This window comes from Mauremys reevesii, linkage group 3 (genome assembly GCF_016161935.1).
Source record: "Mauremys reevesii isolate NIE-2019 linkage group 3, ASM1616193v1, whole genome shotgun sequence".
Taxonomy (NCBI): domain Eukaryota; kingdom Metazoa; phylum Chordata; order Testudines; family Geoemydidae; genus Mauremys; species Mauremys reevesii.
Window position 1 is genome coordinate 173,204,698 of NC_052625.1, and position 22,880 is coordinate 173,227,577.

The window sequence follows — 22,880 nt, forward strand, 5'->3', positions numbered from 1 at the left end:
GCGGCTATTAAATCTCACAGGATTGGGCCCAGAGATATCAATGGAAAGAAGTTTTGGGTGCTCATCAGGTGCTCACTGTTGCTCAAGATCTCCCCCCATATATATTTGGCCCCATTTATTTTTAAGAAACAAATGTTGTTACCTGTGCTAGTAGGTTTAGTTTAGAGTATTAAACACTGAATATACTTTTCAGCATGTTGCTGCTTGATTAAATTTTACAATTTGTGTAGCTTGGATAGTCAGAGTAGTCAGTTTCATTGTCTGGTTATCCTACACTAAAACAATGCTGCAATGTTTGGGGTCTGATCCTGAAAGGTGCTGAGCAGCCTCCACACTGAATGATGTCAACGGGAGTGGAGGTCATTCCACATCTCACAAGGAGAAACACAGGCCAAAATTTTCAAACTTGGGTGCCTAAAATTAGGCACTTGCTTCCATTTGTAGGCACCCAAATCACTGGCCTGATTTTCAGAGATGATCGTTCACAACTCCTGTTGACTTCTGAATCCCTTTAAATACTTTGTGTGTCAGATGTAGTTAGTCCATAGTGTTTATTCACTGTGTTAACAGAACAAGGCTGTGAAGGACTTGAAGTTTTTTTATTTTTTATTTTCACTTCAAAAAATACAGTTTTTCAAACTTTCCTAATACAAGGGATCAGGTCCTCAGCTGGGTAAATAAGCACGGCTCTTGACCTGAAGTCAAGTCACTAAAGTCAATGGATTTATATCTGTGGAGGATTCAGTCTTTACTAGTCAGATAACAATTAAATTTGTTTTAAGCAAACCACATACGACTGTTCCATTGATTTAAAAACAACTAACTGTGCTCTGTAGTTCAGCATATCTTTGTTCTTGAATTACTATGACAAATATGATAAAGTTCATATTTTAAAAAATCATGCTGTAGATATACCTGATCTTATAATACACACAAAGGTTATTTGACTAGATTTGTACTTACCTAATTGGCTCTTGGTCTTCTTTGTCTTCCTTGCTTTGTGCTATCCTGATTCCACTTTTCTTTGCTCTTGGACAACCTGAGAGACTGCGTGAAAGAACAAGTTTTTAAAAGCAATTCCTCATTCCTGACTATAAGGGCTCTACAAAGGGACATTCTTTGCACATGAAATACTACAGGCTAGATAATACTGTCTTGTTTTCAACAGTTATAGCTCTGATGATTTAAAGAATAAAGACAGTTGGCAATAAAAAACCACAAGGGGGAGCCAAGTATCTAAGATTCTGACTGAAGGCTGGGACTGGGAGTACTTTGCACATCACACACACAGCCCCTAAGGAGAGAGAAAGCAGCTTTTCAAATCTCTAATGATCCCTCCAGCTGACTCAGCAGAAGCAGTGATAGGCTTTAGAAGGAGTGGGATCCAGTGTTCTATGGACAGAAAGATAGCATGTCCTGTGCGTGCTTGAGATGGAAATAAGAATAAGGAGTAAAAGCAGAAAAGATCTCTATCTTTTAACGGTGGAGTGGGGGAGCTAGAAGATCTTTTAGGGGATACATTAAGACAGTTACATTTTCTAAAATTTTCCTGCAGAACATGCATTCAGGAATTTGTTAAAGAATCACGGATAATAATATTTCACAGACTACAAAGTTGTGCAATGACTTCCTGGAAAAAAATAAGTAATGTAAGCAAGGGAAAATCTAATAAAGCTAACTAGTACGCTAGGGAAAAGTACTTTGTATTAGGCACTGAAAATGTAATCAGCACTATACAAGATGCAAAGAAATATATCTTGTATATAAAGACCTTCCAGTTTGAGTTCTTCTTTACTATATAACGTAAAGTTTATATAAACTCTTTCACAAGCTTTTCAGCAATTAAGTTTGTAAAAATTGGGCCCATTGGGCTAACCAGTCAGAGTTGAAGGAAAGTTACTTTTACCAGTTGCTATGTGTGTCAGTGACACAAATGTGTACATCTGAAAAAAACAATGCTTAATTTTTAACTCAAACATTATTTTCACCTTCACATATGGATATGGAAGCTAGAAATCCATCAAAGGTATAGATAGATGTCTAATTGCCTTCAAAAGCAAGTGCCCCAGGAAAACACTAGGTATTAAATGATATGAACTTATAACAAATGCCAGGATTTGTCAGAAAGTTCAACAACTCTTTATCTCCAGAAAAGAATTTGGAAATATCTGGGACATATGTTAAGAATGAAGCCAGAGTGTCTGCCATGGCAGGCATGCCATTGTGCAGGTGGAGGAACATGTAAAAAGGGCTGAGCTAAAGAATCCCTCCATCAAACAGTATTTAGGGAGGCAAAATTTATGGGAATAAACAACATATAAGATATACAAAGACTGGCCCAGGATAGACAGGGACAACAGAACCTTGTTTGTACCCTAAGTGACATCTGATGGCAAGGAAGGATTCAGATGGGTTTTTTTACTGCTGGCCTCACATGTTCTGCATCCACTTTTACCAACTATCCAAAATTTCTTGGATACCCAGTTTTCCAGGGGATCTTCAAAGATTGGTAGTGGGCACTCGTCAGGCATCCATTTCTTGCAGACAACTGACATAATTACTACAAGCATCACAACACGCATACACCCAGACACCTGACTTTAGATATCTTGCCCCCATGGTGAAAACACAACATTATCTCATTATCTGTCTGTTGGTGGGTAGTGTGTCGCTTAAAATTAGAGCTGGTTGGGAATTTTCCATCAAGATCTTTTGAGAGAAAATGTGGTTTCCCATAGAAACTTGTTGATTTTGTTGAATTTTTTGAGGAAATTCCTCTTGGGAATATCAAATTAAAAAAATAATAATTGGGGATCGGGCCAACCCAAATTGAAAATTTTGGAGCTGTCGAACAAAATCAAAATGGTTCAGTTCTACATTAATATGGGTCTGTCTGAGCAACAGGAAGACAGACAAGGATTGGTCACAAGGAGTTAAAGGGGTAGTTAAGGAAGATATGGATATTACTATAAAGATAGTGCCATCCACAAGTCGAAGCACAAAGGGGGCATACGAATTTTTAGAATATCTGGCATGTAATTACCTTGCAATACCAGCTACAAGAGTGCCATGCAAACGCCTATTCTCATTGTAAATAAGACGTGGGCAGCATTATGTTCCACACATGTAAATAAACTTGTTTGTCTTAGCAATTATCTGAACAAGAAGTAGACTGTGTGGACTTGTAGGTTTTAAAGTTTTACATAGTTTTGTTTTTGAGTGCAGCTGTGTGAAAAAATAATAATCCTACATTTGTAAATTGCACTTTCACAATAAAGAGATTGCACTACAGTATTTGTATGAGGTGAACTGAAAAATAATATTCTGTTTTTTACGGTGCAAATATTTGTAATGAAAAATAATAATCTAAAGTGAGCTCTGTACACTTTGTATCCTGTGTTTTAAATGAAATCAATATATTTGAAAATATAGAAAAACATCCAAAAATATTTATAATACATTTAAATTGGTATTCTATTGTTGTTTAACAGTGCAATTAAAGCTGCGATTAATTGTGACTATTGTTTTTAATTAAGTTCATTTGTTTTGCATTAATCGCTTGAATTAACTGTGATTTACAACCCTAATTTTTTTGCATCAGTCTTCACTGCCGAGAATGTTGGAGAAATACAACCTGCGTGTAATGAATTGGGAGAATCTGAATTCTGTGTGAGATTATGAGCCCTCTGTATATATCTTTACCAAGTTGCAAACTCCATTTTGAACATGCATTACATTAGCTTGTCTATTGTCTGCTTGCTTCCACATTGGACTGGAATTCCAACAGTGGGTGGCAAAAGGTTAACAAAAGACTTAAGTGCCTGACAACTGAAATGTAATGACTCCACATAAAAAAAATAGACTCCAAAGGGGAATTTGTTTAGCAGGAGAGAGATCACCTAGCAACAAAGTCATCTGGTACAACTCTGTGGTCACCTGTTAAAGCTGAAGTGGGAATCACCTGGTAAAGGAGACCGGAAGGTTATAAAAATCAGAAGCTGCTATTTTTGCTCCATTTTCAGCCATTTTTCACCAGTTTGAGATGAGGGAGGCTGCTACAAGAGCCAGATGAGGCAGAAGAGGGAGGATCCTGCCTATCTGAACAAAAATGGTTCCTGAAGATTCCCAAGGGAAGGATGAGCTCCCTACCATCTCAAAAATGATACTGCGGAACTAAAGGACGTTTACAGAGGGTGACAAAAATGCTCACTGGCCTGGAAACACACTCCTCTGAAGAGGGATTTACTTTAGAAAGAAGACAAGTAAAAGGGGACATGAAAATAGTATACAAAATACTGAATGAGCTAAAGAAGGTAGATTGGGAATTTCTGTTCTCCCTGTCTCATAACACAAGAAGTAGAGGACATACAATTAAATTAAAAGGTGAGAAATTCAAAACCGATACAAGGAAATACTTTTTCACACGTGTGATTAAACTGTGGAACTCATTGCCACTGGTATTAGTTGAGGCCAAGAATTTAAGAAGATTAAAAAAAGAGACTGGATATTTATATTGAGATCATGAATATCCAGCACTTTCATCATTAATGATAACAAAAATACTGTATGTGATATTAAACTTCATGCTTCAGGGCTTAGCCAACCTCAACCATTAGAGGGCAGGATGAACTAACAGGAAGGCAGATTATCCAACATCTGCTACTGTGGGGTTCTTACACCTTTCTCTGCATCATCTGGTGCTGGCCACTGTCAGAAGCAGGACACAGGATTAAACAGACAATGGGTCTGATCCAGTCTGGAAATTCCTGAGTTTCCCGTGGAATGGAAATTCTATTTTCAATTAGATATCCTTAAAAGATTATGGGTAAAATCCTGGCTCCATTGAAGTCAATGGGAGTTTTGCTACTGTCTCCAATGGAGCCAGAATTTTCTAAAAAAATAAATAAACAAAAATTACTGACAAAAATCTGTTTTTTTGGTAAAAGTTTGTAGTTAGTTAAAAAGCTACTTTCCAGTCCCTTCTCTGCCCTCCCCTCCCCCCCCATATAGTTCAACAAGAATTTTTCTACTAGCTTTAACAGCAGGTATCAAGAATGTCATCATAATTCTCATCAATTCCAGATGCCAATGAAGGGCCAAATTCTGCTCTTTGGTGTAAAGCTAGAGTTACTCCACTGACCTGAGTGGAGTAATTCTGCCTTTAGTACAATTCTAGCTGAGAGCAGAATTTTGCCAGAAGTTCAGGTTTAGTTCAATTTGTTTTTTTTCAGAATTATCTAGGTTGCCGGTGAAATGGTGTTATTATTTACTATGTGTTCTGCGGTAGCACCCATGCCAAGGTGATCCCATTTTGCTGAGCACTATACAAACATATGTCAAGTTCTTCCTACTTCTTGGCTTCTGTTTGCTGAAGATAGATTACTATTTTCCTTTTCAAGAAAAGTTCTGAATGTTCCAACTTGTGTGGAAGAAGTAACCCATTAATGATACTGAGGCTGATCATGTGTGTGACAAATCCTGTCTCTTGTTGTATCTGAAAGCTAGACTGTTAGAAGAATTGCCTAGCAAAGCAAAATACTTTATACTAGATTTACAGCTGGGTGAGTTTGTGAAATTTTTGTGTAGTTTTCATCACAAAATCAGAATGAAGCATTTATGCCTTGATTCATGATTCAATGCCCTTTTTTGGCACTATGATATATGAGCAAATTTGAAGACCTTTCAGGTTCTTTAGTACCTTTTAAATACATAATTCTGGGTTTATGATTTATTTATTTTTCCTTTGAGAGGAGATTCATTAAGAAAACACGTGACAAATATAAGCCTTTGTTTTAATTTTTTATCCTATTACAACCAAAAGCTATTACAAAGTATACATATTTATTTCATTTTTTAATGTCAAACTAACTCCTCATAAAATAAAACAGGATGACAGGCCAAATTCAGCCCTGATGTATGCAGGTGTACTTCAACATCTTCAAGGGCACTGAATGGCTTCATTGACTAAAATGGAGTTGCACAGGGTTAAACCAGAGCTACATTTGTCTTCAGATTCAGGAATTTGTTATACAGCAGCTATCTGCAATACAAATGATACCCAGACCCGAAGAAGAGCTCTGTGTAACCTCAAAAGCTTGTCTCTCACCTATAGAAGTTGGTCCACCAAAAGATTCTACTTCACCTACCTTGTCACCCAGACATTCTGGCAGTCAGTTAAGACAGCAGTATGTCATTGAAATGTTCTTGTACAAAAAGGGTTTTAAATCATTGTATCAAGTATAGTCTAAAGAGAAGTGTTACTTAATGAGATTTAAACAGGAGGAAAGTAGTGCTAATTTTCAAGGAGAGAATTAGAAATACTGGTTATAGACATACTGAAAGTCCATGCTTTATAACAATTCTTACAGGTTATCAGTTCATTAATTCTTTCATCAATATATTTTCACTAGTCAGTAGTATGGGTCTTGGGCATTCATATGCTGTGATCTCAAAAATGAAGCAACGAAGGGCTAGCTTGGTATGTAGATGAGAAACCTCCAATGAAAAGCGAGGTTGTTGTGGGAAATGGAGACTCAAAGGGCACGTCTATACTACTCGCCGGATCAGCGAGTAGTGTTCGATGTATCGGGGATCGATTTATCGTGTCTCGTCTAGATGTGATAAATCAATTCCCAAATCGACGCCCGTACTCCACCTCAGCAGGAGGAGTAAGCGGAGTCGACTGGGGAGCTGCGGCTCGTCGTATGAGGTCGGCCAGGTAAGTAGAACTAAGATACTTCGACTTCAGCTACGCAAATAGTGTAGCTGAAGTTGCATATCTTAGTTCGAACCCCCGCACTAGTGTAGCCCAAAAGTGTCTCCCTCTGAGTTCAATGCCAGCCCTCCAGCACATTCCTCTGCATGCCAGGGAGGTCAGGGTGGGACTATGCCACCTAGACAGCTCTATTCCTAGATTTATTACTGATGGATGGTGTGTGGCCTTGTGCAACTCACCGTGTGTTTACCATGCTGCAAACAGAGTTGCCTAGACCGGCTAGGGCACAGGGACACTGCACTATTACAGGCCCACACCTGTACGCTTTTTTTTCACTTATGCAACCTCCTAAACAATGCCAATATTCTTCACTATTGGCGATGTTCAGTCAGGGCTTGAGGGCTGCTAACGGCCTACATTCAGTAGAATCACAGTGATTTAATGAGGAAGGGTGAGGGGTGGTAGAACAGGCACACAGGATGGCTGCTGTTGTAATAACTGGGCCTACACATTTACCATTATTGTGAATTCAGCTGTGAAAAGTGAGTGGAAGTTTATAAAGTGTCACTATAACCTATAGCAACAAATGTTGATGGGAAAAGGTACTAAAGGGAAACAGAAAGATTGAATTAGTTTAAAAAAAAAGTCTACTGATATAACTCAAGGACCAGGTTGAGATCATGCTTGATACACAAGAAAAGCGTGGAACTAGAAATCAGTGAACCAAAATCAGTGAACTGGAAAATAGGCCTAATTCAGGGGCAAAATAATGAGAGGATGGACTATTCCACCCATCACTTCCTTATGGGGTCCTAAAAAAAAAAAAAGACTTTGAGGAAAATGCCAACAGACTGCGATTCTGCCTGACTGAAACACGAGAGAAGGGTAATGAGTGAGCTTCACCATTATAGCTGCCACTTCCACCATCTTCTGAGACCCCAGACCTTCTTCATCCTAATCCTGAATTATATCTTGACCAGACTGGGCCAGAGAGAGTAAGCAGGGCCGGCTCCAGGGTTTTTGCCACCCCAAGCAGCAAAAAGAAAAAAAGAAAAAAGCTGCGATCGCGATCTGCAGCTCTACCGCCGCTTCAGTCTTCAGTGTCAGTTCGGTGGCTGGTCCTTCGCTCCAAGAGGGAGTGAGGGACCCACCGCCAAATTGCCGCTGAAGACCCAGATGTGCCGCCCCTCACTGTTGGCCGCCCCAAGCAGCTGCTTGCTGGGCTGGTGCCTGGAGCCGGCCCTGAGAGTAAGCCAGATGACATCACCATATTCACCGGCTTTGGCTACATCCCAAATACCACCTTGGATGTGAGACTTTGTACTCCCCCTCCCCCCATGTGTCCTTTTCCTTCCCTACCTTATTTCTTCTTTTTCCTATCTCTCTCCTTTTTCCTTCTGTCTAATAAATGTTTGACTTAGCTGGCCACAACTACATATATTGCTCTTGGCCTGTGACCAGATAGGACAACAAAATGCAGTGCCCCAAACAGCCCAATGCTGGTACAAGTTTACCAAGTCTTGGAGTGGCTGATAAGGCCATGTGCTGTGCCAGTGTTTTTCCAGCAGTGAGGTTGCAAGTGAGAATCAACACCAGAGACAGACACTGCATTTTCTATCTTTGCTGTTCTTTTCTTTCTCCTTTTGTGTGTTTGTCTTATTTTGTCTTAAAGGAAACAGGATCGGACTTTAACAACAATAACAACAGCTCTAGCCCATCAGAACTAACTTCTATTTTCTTCAAAAGGACAGTTCCTCCATCTCTGATACCTCCTAAAAGACTGTTAAACAAAGGAGGTTTTCCTTCTAAAAACTCTTTCCATCTAAAGAGAAAGGGAACAAGGAGGCTGTTAAAATGAAAGCCTTATTTGATACTTTACATTTCAGATGCTTTAGCTGTTTTTCATTCTCTTCTGTATCTTTAATTAAAGGTTAAAAAGATTTTTAATTATGTGTTTGTGTAACCCACACACCTTCTGGGTGTGGTGTTCTGTCCCATCTAGTGTCACTGAGACCACTTAGAGAGAGAGATAAAATGAGTCTGCTCTACAGCCTGAGCTAACAGGCAGTTGACTTTTAGCTCACGTGGTAGAGGCTCGTGCACTAAGCTCCAAAGGTCCCCAGTTTGATTCCGCCCGCCAACAAGCAGGGTCTTTCAGCATTACATTTGTACTAAGTAGGCTTAGGTCTCTATACCAGTGGCTCTCAGTCAGGGGTTCACGTACCCCTGGGGGTACTCAGAGGTCTTCTAGGGGGTATATCTACTTAGCTATATATTTGCCTATTTCTACAACAGAATACATAAAAAGCACTAGCAAAGTCAGTACAAACTAAAATTTCATACAGATAAAATGAGAAAGTAAGCAATTTTTGAGTAATAATATGCTGTGACATTTTTGTATTTTCATGTCTGATTTTGTAAGCAAGTGGTTTTTAAGTCTGGTGAAACTTGGGGTATGTAAGACAAATCAGACTCCTGAAAGGGGCACAGTAGTCTGGAAAGGTTGAGAACCACTGCTCTATACCAAACCGTGAATCTTGTTTGGCACTGTTTAATGCTGCACACTGAATGGGTTGTATTAACACCTTTAACTATTTATTCCCTCTAAATTAATACAACAATGCACACGCTCCGCACAGAATTGAGCTACACATCAGCTCACAATAGCCCATTGTGGAAAAGGGCATGGTGGTGGGGTCTGGCTACTGGATTCAAATTTATGCAAAGGCCACAAACACTCGAACAGATTTAACACAGGGATCTTAGTCCTTATTTCCAGGGCTGGATTAAGTCACAGAAGTGAGGCAGAGTTGCCTTGTGCCTTTTCTGTGGGTTGAGGTATATTCTCTTCCCCCACAACCTCTTCATAGTCCCGTGAATTTTATTTAATGTTATTAATTCCTTCCTTTCTTCTCCAACTGACTAGATGACTTCTGAGACTGGCCATAAGACAATTGCTCTCACTTGTACCATAATGCAAAAGAATCTTCAAATTGCATTAGCAGATTCAGGAAGTTTGCGGGCAACTGATTTGGCAGAGCACCTTAATGCCAGTCTTCACAGTAATCTGAATTTAAGAGCTCTTTGGTGTTTACTGTTGTGTGTACATTACTTTTCAAAAGTGACTCAGACACATAGGAGCCTAAGGGCTTGTGTACACTTAAAATGCTACAGTGGCACAGCGGCACTATTGCTGCTGTGCTGCTGTAGTGCTTCAGTGTAGTCACTACTACCCTGATGTTGGTAATCCACGGCCTTGAGAGGTGGTAGCTAGGTCGACAGAATAGTTCTGTCTACACCAGGGGTTAGGGAAGTTTAACTACGTCTCTCAGGGGGGTGGATTTTTCACACCCCTGAGAGATGTAGCTATACCAATGTAAATTCCTAGTGCAGATCAGACCTTTCTTATTGACTTTCAATGAGATTTAGACCCTAAATGCCTAAAAGCCAGATTTTTAAATGTACTTAGGCACCGAAAGATGCAGCTAGGTCCCTAGTGGAATTTTTAAAAAAAGCAACTAGACTTTTAAATCCTACAAGGCACTTATCTGCATTATTAGTGCCCACATACCTTTAAAATCTGGCCCTCAGTCACTTTTGAAAATGTAATATAGGTTCCTAACTCACTTAGGTGATTTTAAACTTTTTATACCTTGTGTTTTTTAAGCAACAAAGAGTCCTGTGGCACCTTATAGACTAACAGATGTATTGGAGCATGAGCTTTCGTGGGTGAATACCCACTTCATCAGATGCATCTTTTTTAAGGTAATCTTTATTTTTGAAATTAAATTATTTTTAAAGGGAATTTAATCATTGTTGTGATTTAGTTGTCATTTGTCCTGAACCCAATGGTGTGGCAGATTCCTTCATGTCTGTGTTTCGCTGATGTTTTGGTTTTAAACTACTTTTCTCAATTACACCAATTTTTACACTGCTGTATCTCTACTGACTTCAACAGAGTCCCTGCTGGTTTGCACCTATTTGAGCAGATAATCAGGCCCAATAGCATTAACTTTAATAGGAGCAGGAATTGGCTATACTGCTAACCCTGGGCCAGACATCATAGGGTATGTTCCTGTTACTAAATATAAAGCAGCTTTTCTCACTTTACTGTGTTTCATACACATAATGGAGGTGGCACTAACTACTCAGCATCTACCACTCCCTAGTTACTATACTACCATAGTATCTCCTCTTCCGGGAATGGGAAGATACTATTGTTACCTTGATCAATAAATGCAGCATTTCCCTCAGCACCTGATGCAAATGATAATAAGAGTTTAATAAGGCACAGGTGACAGATTCCCCTCCCCCACCCCCCGCACCACAGGTCCCCTTCCCATTTTGTAATCCAATTGAAACATACACGACTTAAAGACCAAAAACTCTCTTTACATACCTTCGATGTGAAGCATAATTCCCAGTAATGTGCCCCGAGCCATCACAACCAGGGGTCGGACACCTAAAATAAATGTAAACAAATATTAAATGGAGTAATTTACTTGGAAGAAATAAAACCCAGACATTAACTGCCCACCAAAAACTCCCTGCTTGGGATGTGGTTTCCACAGGTGCCAGCCAGGGAGACCCCTGCGGGCTTCTTTGGCTCTGCCTCCTCAGAGCTGAATCCCAAAGCAGGGGGTGGGAAAGCTCTCTTCACTCGCAAGCAGAAAGCTGTTTGCTTCCAAGCCACCTCCCCACTCAGACAGCATCTGGCCGACACTGGCATTAGAAGATGAGCAAGGGATTTCCGCAGCTAATTAGCAGCAGCCAGATGTCACCTCACCACAGCCACTGAATATGGAAACAGGTCAGGCCTATGCTGTATTGCCATTTACTAAAATAAGGATAACTTTACATGTTGGGCATCCTGCTACCAAGTATGGTTATTGCCGTAGCCCACCGTACGCAGACTCCTACAACCTGGTCTCTTTTTACCAGAGGAAAAGCCTCTGAGAAAGGCCAGGAATGCAGGCAGAGGGGAAAAGGAGTACTGCCCTCTTGTGGTCAAATTGCAACCTAACTAACAAACAAACTGGACAAAAGAGCCATTAATGTAATCATGTCCTGTAGAATTTCCAGTGATTATACAGTATTTTAATGAATATAGAAAAAGGTTCTACACAGAGGTGACAGGCATGCACATTACAGCATAAATTAAATTAGAAAGCTGAATTAAAATAAACAGCGTGTATTTGAACTTCTGAACTTAATCTCATAAAATGGATTAACTACAACAAGTGTAATGAATTAAAAGAGAAGCAAAACTACTTTATATAATACAATCAGACAAATATTATACATTTCCAAGACACACAAAGTTTGTGCATTTCTGGACTTCTAACTGTTCTTTAAGAATTCAATTCAGGAAAGCATCACTATTCAGGAAAGTGCTGAAGTATTGTATAAGTCCCAATGTGCACAAATCTGATCTCCCCAGTTAAGCACATGCTTAAGTACTTTCCTGAATGGAGGCCTACACTCATACAGATGAGCCCTTTCTCACAAAGGTTTCTGGGGAAATCTAAAACCTTCATAAACTCAAAAATTGAAATAATCAGGAACCTCAATGTTGTGGAACTCTTATGCCCCGTAAGACTGAAATTAAATTTCTGTGGAGCTCAAAATCACCTCCTACTGTTGTGGCGTTTCACAGGACTGAAGGTTCAAGGGCATTTGGCACAATCCACAGGGACACAAATTAAACTAGAGTTTCTGTTAACTGGATTTGGGATACACTCTGCACCTGGTAGTGAATTAACTTGCTGTGATAGTGATCAAGAAGAGGCAAGCAACAAGAGATGATACAACCAGAAATAAAACAAGTGGCCAGCAGAAGGATTTAATTTCTGATGCACTTTCAGGACATATTCACACAGGAACTGAAACAGAGCCTGGGGGCAGCTGGGCTCCAGGTGAGGAGCCATGAGGAGCTGAGAGCTCTGGCTCTCCGTCCCTCCCTTGCACTGCCCCTTTTCAGTTGGTGAAAGCGCTCCAGGGGAGGACGTGCACCAGCAACAGGAGGAGGGTAGTGTGAGGTAAGTCGACATAGGTCGACTTAAGTCTGTAGTGTAGACATGCCCTATGAAAATTCATTTGTGTAAAACTTCACCTCTTTCTATTAACTTCATAGGAAAGAGCTTATGAATAAAGATGTCATCAATCTATATGCACTGAGAACCTGTGGAATATCATAGGTTTATTACACTCAAGTAAGTTTCTTGGAACCAGAACAACTTTGGGTGAGCAGGAAGACAATATATCACTCAGACAGTGGTGGCTGGAGACACTGCCTGCAAAAGCCGTGAGAAAGTGTTATGGATTTTCAAAAGTGCTCAATGCTGGCCTAACTCTGCTTCTACTAAAGTCAACGGAAACTGCATTAGACCAGCACTGTACACATTTTCAAATCCCATCCTATATCTTTAGGGGGAGTAGGTTGACGTATAATGCTCACAAGCAATCTTCCTACACTTTCAGAAAAAGTGTTACCTGTGTATCTTATAATACAGGCTATCCAGCTCCGCCCAGGACTCATGCATATGTGGGAAGGGGAAGGAAGGCAGGCAGGCAGGAAATGCCATGTCCCATGCCCAGGCCATGCCTTACTTGGTGTGCTCAAGGCTGGAAATGCTAACTTGGACAAGTACTTGGACTTGGGCAAGTACTGGGTGTAGCATAATAACTGGCTCCTGCACAAGAATTCTGCATGGGAAGGGGGTATCTATTTTATAAACTATTATATCAAGCACTATTGGTTCCTATGCGCTTGTACAGCACCAGGCACACAGTGATCCTGATCTTGGTTGAGACCTATAAACAATGCTGTGGTACAAATAATAAACCAAATGATGATATCTAGGTATGATATGCAAACCTATCTCACTTTATTCTTGCTATTTTGTAAGCAATAGATGGCCAAATTCTGCTCGAGCTGTACTCCCACTAAAGTTACTGGGGATGCTCGGATGGACGTGAGAGTTTGGCTCTACGTTAGGCTGCAAGTTCCTTACTCAACAGTTACACAACTTGGGGGGTCTCCCCATGCCTCATACCAGACACAGATAACTAGCACACACATTCTGGATTGCATAATTGTTTTAGATAATAGACATTTTACATTTAAAACATTAAATGTTTAATGAACATGATTCAAAATAATCCCATTTAAATATTTTATTTCTAAATATTTAGTTTTTTAAATTCAGAAAACTGGGCTCAGAGATCTGGGTTCTATTCTTGGCTCAGTCACTGCCTGAGTTACCTTGGGAAAGTCAAGTCATCAATATGTGCCTCAGTTTCCCCAGGTATAAAATTCATGTATGGAGACATACTTCTTCTGTAAAGTGCTTTGAGACTGGCAAATGAAAAGCACTAAATAAGGGCTAAGCATTACTATTATTCTTTCAGGCGGGCCTCTTTTTTTTCATAAGTATCACAGCCACTATACTTTAGTCAGTTTCTCTTCCTGTCAGAGTCAATTACTTCAATGGAATCTAGATCAGGCTCCTAATGATACCATCCCATGGGAGTGGGCCCTTCATTATCCCATTAATTAAATGTTTGGGCTGAAAGTGTCTTTAAACTTAGGCTCTGAATGTACCCTCCACTTAGGTGAGATAGGAGAACATAGATCCATCCAGCTTCCCCGCTAGAGCTGTCTGTGGAACCTAGAGTTCCTTTCCTCATTTATCCAAGAGATCAGTAGGGTTGGGAGGCCAGAGCCTCCTCCATAGACCCTCTATCCTCTATCCCTGAGGGTGCAATATGATAGAAATTGCACACACTGAGTTTCCAGGGTATCGTCACAGGAAGATATGATTTGCCCCTAACTAACATGATTTGTAAGCAGCACTAATCTTTTTCTTGAAGTTAAACCCTTGCACATCCCCATTTGGACACTTATTTCGATGGAAGAGTGGCTTATTTGAGTTTAACTTAAACTGACTCCTAATCGACATGAGCTAAACCAAAATAAGCTTTAAAATGAACTGAACTAAGAGTGTTCACAGAGCAGTTTGTACCAACTTAACTAAATCAGTTTAAAATCACACCTTTAGTTAAACCAGTTCAGCTTTCTTACATAAACAAGGCTGTATGCTTTTAAAAAGGTCTTTCATATACTGATTTTAGCACTATAATGTTTGTGTAGATTATGCACAGAAATTTAATGAATCATAAAATCAGAAAAGCGGACTTTGACTCCCTCAGGGAACTGATGGTCAAGAGCCCCTGGGAGGCTAATATGAGGGGGAAAGGAGTCCAAGAGAGCTGGCTGTATTTTAAAGAAGCCTTTTTGAGGGCACAGGAACAAACCACCCCAATGTGCAGAATGAATAGTAAATAAGGCAGGCGACGAGCTTGGTTTAACAGAGAAATCTTTGGTGAGTTTATACACAAAAAGGAAGCTTACAAGAAGTGGAAACTTGGACAGATGACTAGGGAGGAGTATAAAGATATTGCTCGAGCATGCAGGGGTGTAATCGGGAAGGCCAAAGCACAATTGGAGCTGAAGCTAGCAAGGGATGTGAAGGGTAACAAGAAAGGTTTCTACAGGTTTCTATAGCAACAGGAAGGTGGTCAGGGAAAGTGTGAGACCCTTACTGAATGGAGGAGGCAACCTAGTGACAGATTTCCCCAGTCTTCACAGACAAGGTGAGCTCCCAGACTGCTGCACTGGGCAGCACAGTATGGGGAGGAGGTGAGCAGCCCTCAGTGGTGAAAGAACAGGGTAAGGACTATTTAGAAAAGCTGGACATGCACAAGTCCATGGGACCGGATGCGCTGCAGCCAAGGGTGCTGAGGGAGTTGGCTGATGTGATTGCAGAGCCATTGGCTATTATTTTTGAAAACTCATGACAATCGGGGTGGTCCCAGACAATTTGAAAAAGGCAAATATAGTGCCCATCTTTAAAAAAGGGAAGGAGGAGAATCTGGGGAACTACAGACCAGTCAGCCTCACCTCTGCCCCTGGAAAAATCATGGATCAGGTCCTCAAGGAATCCACTTTGAAGCACTTGAAGGAGAGGACGGTGATCAGGAACAGTGAACATAGATTCACCAAGGGCAAGTCATGCCTGCAAACCTGATTGCCTTCTACAATGAGATATCTGGCTCTGTGGATATGGGGAAAGTGGTGGATGTGATATACCTTGACTTTAGCAAAGCTTTTGATATGGTCTCCCACGGTATTCTTGCCAGCAAGTTAAAAAAGTATGGATTGGATGATTGGCCTATAAGGTGGATAGAAAGCTGGCTAGATTGTTGAACTCAATGGGTAGTGATCAATGGCTCGATGTCTAGTTGGCAGCCAGTATCAAGGACCTGGGGATTACAGTGAACGAAAAGCTGGATATGAGTCAACAGTGTGCCCTTGTTGCCAAGAAGGCTAATGGGATATTGGGCTGCATTAGTAGGAACATGGCCAGCAGATCAAGGGAAGTGATTATTCCCCTCTATTCAGCACTGGTGAGGCCACATCTGGAGTACTGCATCCAGTTTTGGGGCCCCCATTGTAGAAAGGATGTGGACAAATTGAAGAGAGTCCATCTGAGGGCAACGAAAATTATCAGGGGGCTAAGGCACATGACTTACGAGGAGAGGGTGAGGGAACTGGACTTGTTTAGTCTGCAGAAGAGAAGAGTTAGGGGGGATTGAAGCAGGAAGCTGGTGAAGCATTGGAATGGGTTACCTAGGGAGGTGATGGAATCTCCCTCCTTAGAGGTTTTCCAACCCTAATATTCTATGATTTGATAGCAGCCTTCAAATACCCGAAGGGGGGGGGGGTCCAAGGAGGATGGAGCTAGGCTGTTCTCAGTGATAGCAGATGACAGAACTAGGAGCAATGGTCTCAAGTTGCAGTGGGGGAGTTCTAGGTTGGATATTATAAAACACTATTCCACTAGGAGGGTGGTGAAGCACTGGAATGGGTTACTTAGGGAGGTGGTGGAATCTCCTTCCATAGTGGTTTTTAAGGTCAGGCTTGACAAAGCCCTGGCTGGGATGATTTAGTTGGGGTTGGTCCTGCTTTGAGCAGTGGGTTGGACTAGATGACCTCCTGAGGTCTCTTCCAACCCTAATCTTCTATGATTCTATGATAAACTTATGCTGGTCTAAATGTACTACATTTTAATTTGTATTTCAAGTAGATTATATAAGCAGATATCTACAAATCCGTCAGACCATTAAAATTATGGATCCTCATTTTCAGAAACCAGGACCATGCAAACACCTGCACATTAATTTTACAAGCACTAATACTAGAACATGTAGACATTTGACACTATCAACTGCATGTGCAAGTATTAATGCTTGAAAACTGTGAGCATAGGGCTTATATGTTCAAATACAAAAGGAGGATAGGGCAAGGCCCCTCTGAAAATCAAACTCACAACAAGTGGAAAAAGGATCAGGTAGCTTTCCTGCTGTACTTAAAAAAGAATGTAATCAGAAGGTGCAACAGAAGTTTATTTTAGTCTCCAAAATCACAGAATTACTTCATTACAGAAGATTTAAACTATTCTCAGCGGAAAAAAATTAAAGAAGTTTGAAACCTAATTACGACCACATAATGCCAGTACTGTTAGCCACTTCACTGCTGAAAAATAATATACCAGGTACATCCAGCAAATAAGTTTGTCCAGTGGACTGAGTGTACCTAGTACATCTTAATATCCCATTCATTAGATATGCTATAGGAAACTGCTGCCAGCAGCTGTGAAGGCAGCTAAATAAGCTGGGACAGCTGGAGCCAATACTGGTTTTGGGCTTAAAAGACCCATGCAAAAATAATAATTAAAAAAATACAAAAGATAACTACTGCCAGCTTAGCTGACTAAAAATAATAATGAAATAACTTGACCCTGAATGTACAAGCTTTTCATCTGAGCTTAATGGATGTTTTCCTTAAACTAATGTGCAGTTTAGCAAGTGTTTATCCAACTAGTATCTTACACAAGGGTGCAAAGAGTTTTTCCCTAAACAAAACAGAAAGAGACCTCAGTAGTTTTCTCCCTCATTCTTTTGTGCAGATTTGGATGAGTCCTTCTTTTAAAGCTGATTGTCCAAACTAGTAACACCACCTCTAGCCAACAGAACATATCCCTAAATCATGGATTATACTGCTAACCTGCAGTACAATATGCACATTTTACAATTTTTTTCTTTCAGAGATTTTATGACACATGGCAAGGGCTGGATTGACATAACTGAAAACTGAAATGTTTAATTTATCCAAAGAAGCAGCACAGCTCATGCAGGCTTCCTTGATGCCTCAAACTTGAAGGCTCGTTTGGAGTGAGATTCAGCTGAGTTTCAGTAATTCAGTGGGTTTCATCTCTGTGCCAGTCAAATCACTTGTTTTCCTGCTCTCAGTGCCAACAGTCTCTCCTAAAAGCAGAGATACCACTAGATGTCTGAAAAGCTGTGTCTCTTTAAAAATAAAAATCCAAATAAAAATCATGGAATTACTAAAGCAGGGTCAGATTCACTACATTACTTAAGCTCATGAGTACTCCCACAGAATTCACATGCCTACAGTTAACATGCTTAAGTTCTTTGCTGAGTAGGGGTGATAATGCTTAGCTTTATCATTAAGGCTTTGTGTTCACTAGGGAAAAATGAATTCTTAACTTATGTTACCTTGTACTTTTCATATAGGTTAGCAGGTCAAGGAAAACTCAAAGCTCCCCCATAGTCTTTAACCTGATCTGCTAACTCGTGTGAAAATTACAAACTGCTTTGTGATTTTACCTCACATTAATTGACTCAAGTTAGCTAACTTGAGTTATGAACACTCCTTTTTTTCTCATGAAGCTGCACCCAAAACACACTGCTTTTTTAACCTCATTGTGATGGGTTTGTACACTGTTTACTTTCTCTAATTAGACTGTAAGCCCTTTGGGGCATAGTAGCAATCCGAAACAAAGCCCTAATGACACTTCCTCTTTAGTTCATTGAATGAAATATACAAGAGAGAGAGAGAAAGGAAAAAGAGCTGTCAAGTGAAGAGGCGGAATTTACTTTAAGGTATGAATTTTTTGTGTGTGTCTGAACTGTAGTGCTTCTTGAAGGCAGTGGATTTACAGCCCTTTACACAGAAGTCTTCTAAGTTATGTTTCATGGCATACACACACAGCAGTAAATAGAAACAAAAATACTCCCACTGAAAGGCTGTATTCTAATACTTCTTTATTCAGAATGATAATACAAAGGGACCCCAAATCAGAGAGAGACAAAGCACACTGCTCCCTAAAACAGAGAGGCACAACTCACCCCACTTTACTGTAAGGCTATCTGTCTGCTGACTGACTGCTGCAAGATGAGGCCCAGATGGCATGCTTCCCTCTAGAGTCCCGGGCCTGCAAGCAGGACTGGGAAAATCCCATGAAATTTAAAGTGGCAGCTTAAAATTTTAACACAGTTTTCAATACATGACACTCTATTTATGTCCAGAACAAGTAAACCACAGATGACAGAAGAACAAGCTTCTCTCCACTCCTCCTCTAGAAGACTGTATCTGACCTGGAGGAGCTACTTCAGGGTTGAGAACACAATTTGCTTTTTGTACTATCTGTTCCTTATCCTTTTTGCTAAGAGTGTCACAAGTCTGTCAGTAACAACTGTGATGGTGGTTATCATTATGTGCATTCCTATCCAGCTGGAACTGGACTGAAACCACACATTCATTACAGTCCTGAACCATCACCTGAAGGTAACAATGTTCAGTCATTACTGAACTAGCTGTTTCTGAAACAACATAGAGGTGTAAAGCGCTAAATCCCATTATCAATCTTAAATGCATCTATAGGCTGTCAATCTCTAATTTAATCCTGTGATGTGGGGGGACAGTGCTAGGGTCTTCCCTAAAGAGATCTCTGAAGAAGAGCTGCTCTCTGTTGTAATGCCAATAGGTTCACAGAACTTTTCCTTTTCCTCTTCACTTTTGTCTTTTATTTTCATTTATTTTTAGTTGTCTCACCATTACTCTGTTAAACTTCCAGGCACTTCCTGATTCCTAAAGTGTCAATCTCATAGTCCTTAACCCAAGCAAAATTCACTCAATCAGTTTCCTAGAAACAGCACATCCAACTTATCCATGCACTCCCTATCCGTGGCCCCACAAAGTCGGACCTCCTCCAACCTCCTCTCTCCTCCCTCTGGCTAAAAAAATCATCCACCAGGGAGGAGGAGGTGGGGGCGGGAGACTCCTGCGACTGGGGGCTTGTTTCCCCCCTCTCGCGCCGCTCCCGTCTCCTGGCCTCTTCGGAGTTCGCGTGGCCGCGGCCCTTGGACGCTCCAGGCAGTGGGCGGGGTCGGGTTCTCTGCTCTTCTCCCCCAGTGTCCCCCCTCCCCTTTGACTCCTGACCTCCTCTGTTCTCTGCTGTTGTCCCCCTTGTCCCCGTGTTTAGTGGGTTTCCCTGGCCCTCCCTGGCCTCCCCCCCCTCCTGCTGGGGTGGGCTTTGGCCTGGGCCGGGCCTCTCTCCCCCCCCAATAGTAACCCCACTCATCTTATGGAAACTTCATCATAAAAAAGCTCAAAAGAAAAAAGCAAGCTCAGAAGATCTTTTTGGAGGATAGATCAGAAGATGATGATAGAGATGATCCTGGCATAGGCCTACCAGCCCTCCCATGGCCTTACTCCTCCCACTTGGACAGTACACAGGCAACTTGGGAAACCTGGACAGTAACAGGGAGCTTCAACAGCCGACTGAGCAATTGGCAGATTAAAAACATTGATGCACTGGGCACTGTCTTAATGTCACTCAATGAGGAAAAATATCAAATATCAGGTCAGTCATAGCAGCCAGCTGTGCACTCCAGAGAGGCTGTGAGGCAAAGGTGCAAAGGAGGTGGAGGGTGGAGGGTGGTGTGAAGAATTTTTGGGCAGGTGGCCTGCAGAGCAGTTTTGAGCAGCCAGCAATGGGCACAAATGAGGGGGGGGGGAGGGGGAGAGTTTTTTGAATCACATTTTGAATCATTTGGCTTTTTATATGGCACTCCAATGGCCATTGTTATGCTTTGTTAACTGCACTTGCCATATGATGATGATTGATTTGATGATTTTGATGATGATGAATGAATGATGAAATTGCCGAGCAAATGATTCCAGCAGCAACCAGCAGCAACCACAAAAAAGACCTGCATGAATTTGTTTCCTGTTCATCTCTACCTCTACCCTGTTCCTTTCCACTGCTCTTTTCTTTCTCCTTTCAGCTCAACTCTCCTTTCCCTCCAGTAATGTTTCTTACTTCTTGTCTCTCTTCTGGTCTCTTTTCTCTTCCTTCTCATATCTAGACTTTTGTTTTGTCCACATTGTCTGCCTTCTGTCCCTGCTCCTCTCTCATCTTTTCCTCTTCTACTTCCTGTCATCCTGGTGTCTCTCTTTAATCCTTCCCCATCCCTTATGCTGTGTTTTTGTCCTTTCTCTTGCTGTCTCTCTTCTTTTGATTCTTTCTTCTCTACCCTTCCTGCCTGATATATTTCTTCTATGTTCTTCCTTCCTCATTGTCTCTTAACTTCTTGCACTATACAACTCTTTCTCCTTCTCTCCTCCACTGCTGTGTCTCTCCATTATCCCTTCTTTCATTGCCTTTGTTGTCCTTCACTCCTTGCTCCCAGTCCATATTATCTCTTCTTCTGCATGCTCTGCCTGAAGAGTATTGCACTTCGTTGAAGTGACTTGGCCAACCATAGCACTACCTGCATTACAGGAGGAAACCCTATGTCACTCTGGAATCAGTGTGGTACTTACTATTCTTGACCATCAGGAGTCACAAAGTATGGTTTTCAAAAGTGCACAGTACTGGGCTATTCTCTTACTTATGTCAAAGGGAGTTTTCCCATCAACTTCAATGGGAGCAGAATTAGGCCACGGATAGGCATTTTTTGAAAATCCCATTCAGAGTCCACTTGAACTGGTTTCAAGATGTAACATCAGCTCTGTGGGCCTGGCATTCAGAAAAGGGATATTTCAGTGGATCCTGAGCTTTTAGTTATATGCTCTAGTGTTCAAAATATACCTGCAAAAGTACTTTTTAATCAGAGCCCTATTAAAATCATAGGATAATTAAAGTGCACTGCAAGATTAAAAGTGAGTTAATTTCACATTTACATGATGCATTTCTAGAAACTGGGAGGAGCATTCAGTACAGAAATTAGATTTAAAATGTTAAATATTGAGTTTTCTCCTAGGTGAAATCTACCTGGCACCTCTTCTTTGCTGAACACTATAGAGATCACAAGTTTCATTGCACCCAATGGTATAAGTGATATCATAAATGCATTAGGCATTTTGGGATAGCTGCATTTTTGTAACTTGAAGGTATCACTTTCAGGGGAAAACATGAGAGTGAGGACACATAAAAGAATGTGCTCTGGGGGACAATAAAGAGAGGCAGCCAAATTATCCTGTGGTGGAATGCGAATGAATGAATAATAGGGAAAATCTTGCCTTTATCTCTGCAATGCTGAGGACCCCCTGGCATTAGAACCAGTGCAGTTCCTCTGTGTTGGGGTGGGCCAGAGCAGAGCACTCTCCAATGTGGAATGGAGCCAAGCTCTGCAGGAGAAGATTGCAACAGAGAAAGGTGAAGGAGCAGAAGAAAGTGTGGAGTGGGAGGATTTGCCACCACCCAGTTACTCCAGTCTTCCACTCATAGTGGGGCCATGTCAGGGTTGTGGAGCTACTCCAGCAATTAAACTGAAGTAATCTTGGCAGAGAGGCTCCACTGAGTGGCTTTCTGGCTCTTCTATCTCTGCAGAGAGACTTTTCTCTCTCTCTCTCTCTCCCCCTGCCTTTGCTTCCAGAGATCTCCAGCAACTGAATGGTTCTAAGTTGAGGATGACTGACTGCATTTGCTCCTCTTTGAGTGAAATGTAACTTATTACATGATTTTTTTTGCACCTACGCTCTATGTCCTTTGTTCCTGGTGCTATCAGTATGACACTCTTGCTGCGCTCCCTATACTGCATGTGTGGGTGAACCAGAACATGATACATTTTTTAATTACATTGAAATCATTTTTCCTACAAGCAAAATAAAATGTGGCACACTGGCATTTATTATATCTCTGCACTTGAACACACAGATACACATGCTGCTTTTAAAATTAATTATATCTGTTTAGAAAATATTACTGTGCCTTCAGTCACCATTCCTGCATGC

The 22,880-nt window shown here is 41.1% G+C and overlaps 1 protein-coding gene across 8 annotated transcripts in view; it reads right to left on the reverse strand.

Moving 5' to 3' along the window:
• Window positions 1-22,880, reverse strand: part of MYT1L (myelin transcription factor 1 like) — a 369,230-nt gene that overhangs the window by 25,327 nt on the left and 321,023 nt on the right. For all 8 annotated transcript variants that reach the window (XM_039531760.1, XM_039531757.1, XM_039531764.1 and 5 more), the window contains 2 exons: window positions 11,115-11,177; window positions 964-1,047 (listed from right to left, as the gene is read on the reverse strand). In XM_039531760.1, the coding sequence (XP_039387694.1) occupies window positions 964-1,047; window positions 11,115-11,177 (147 nt within the window). The remainder of the gene's footprint in view (window positions 1-963; window positions 1,048-11,114; window positions 11,178-22,880) is intronic.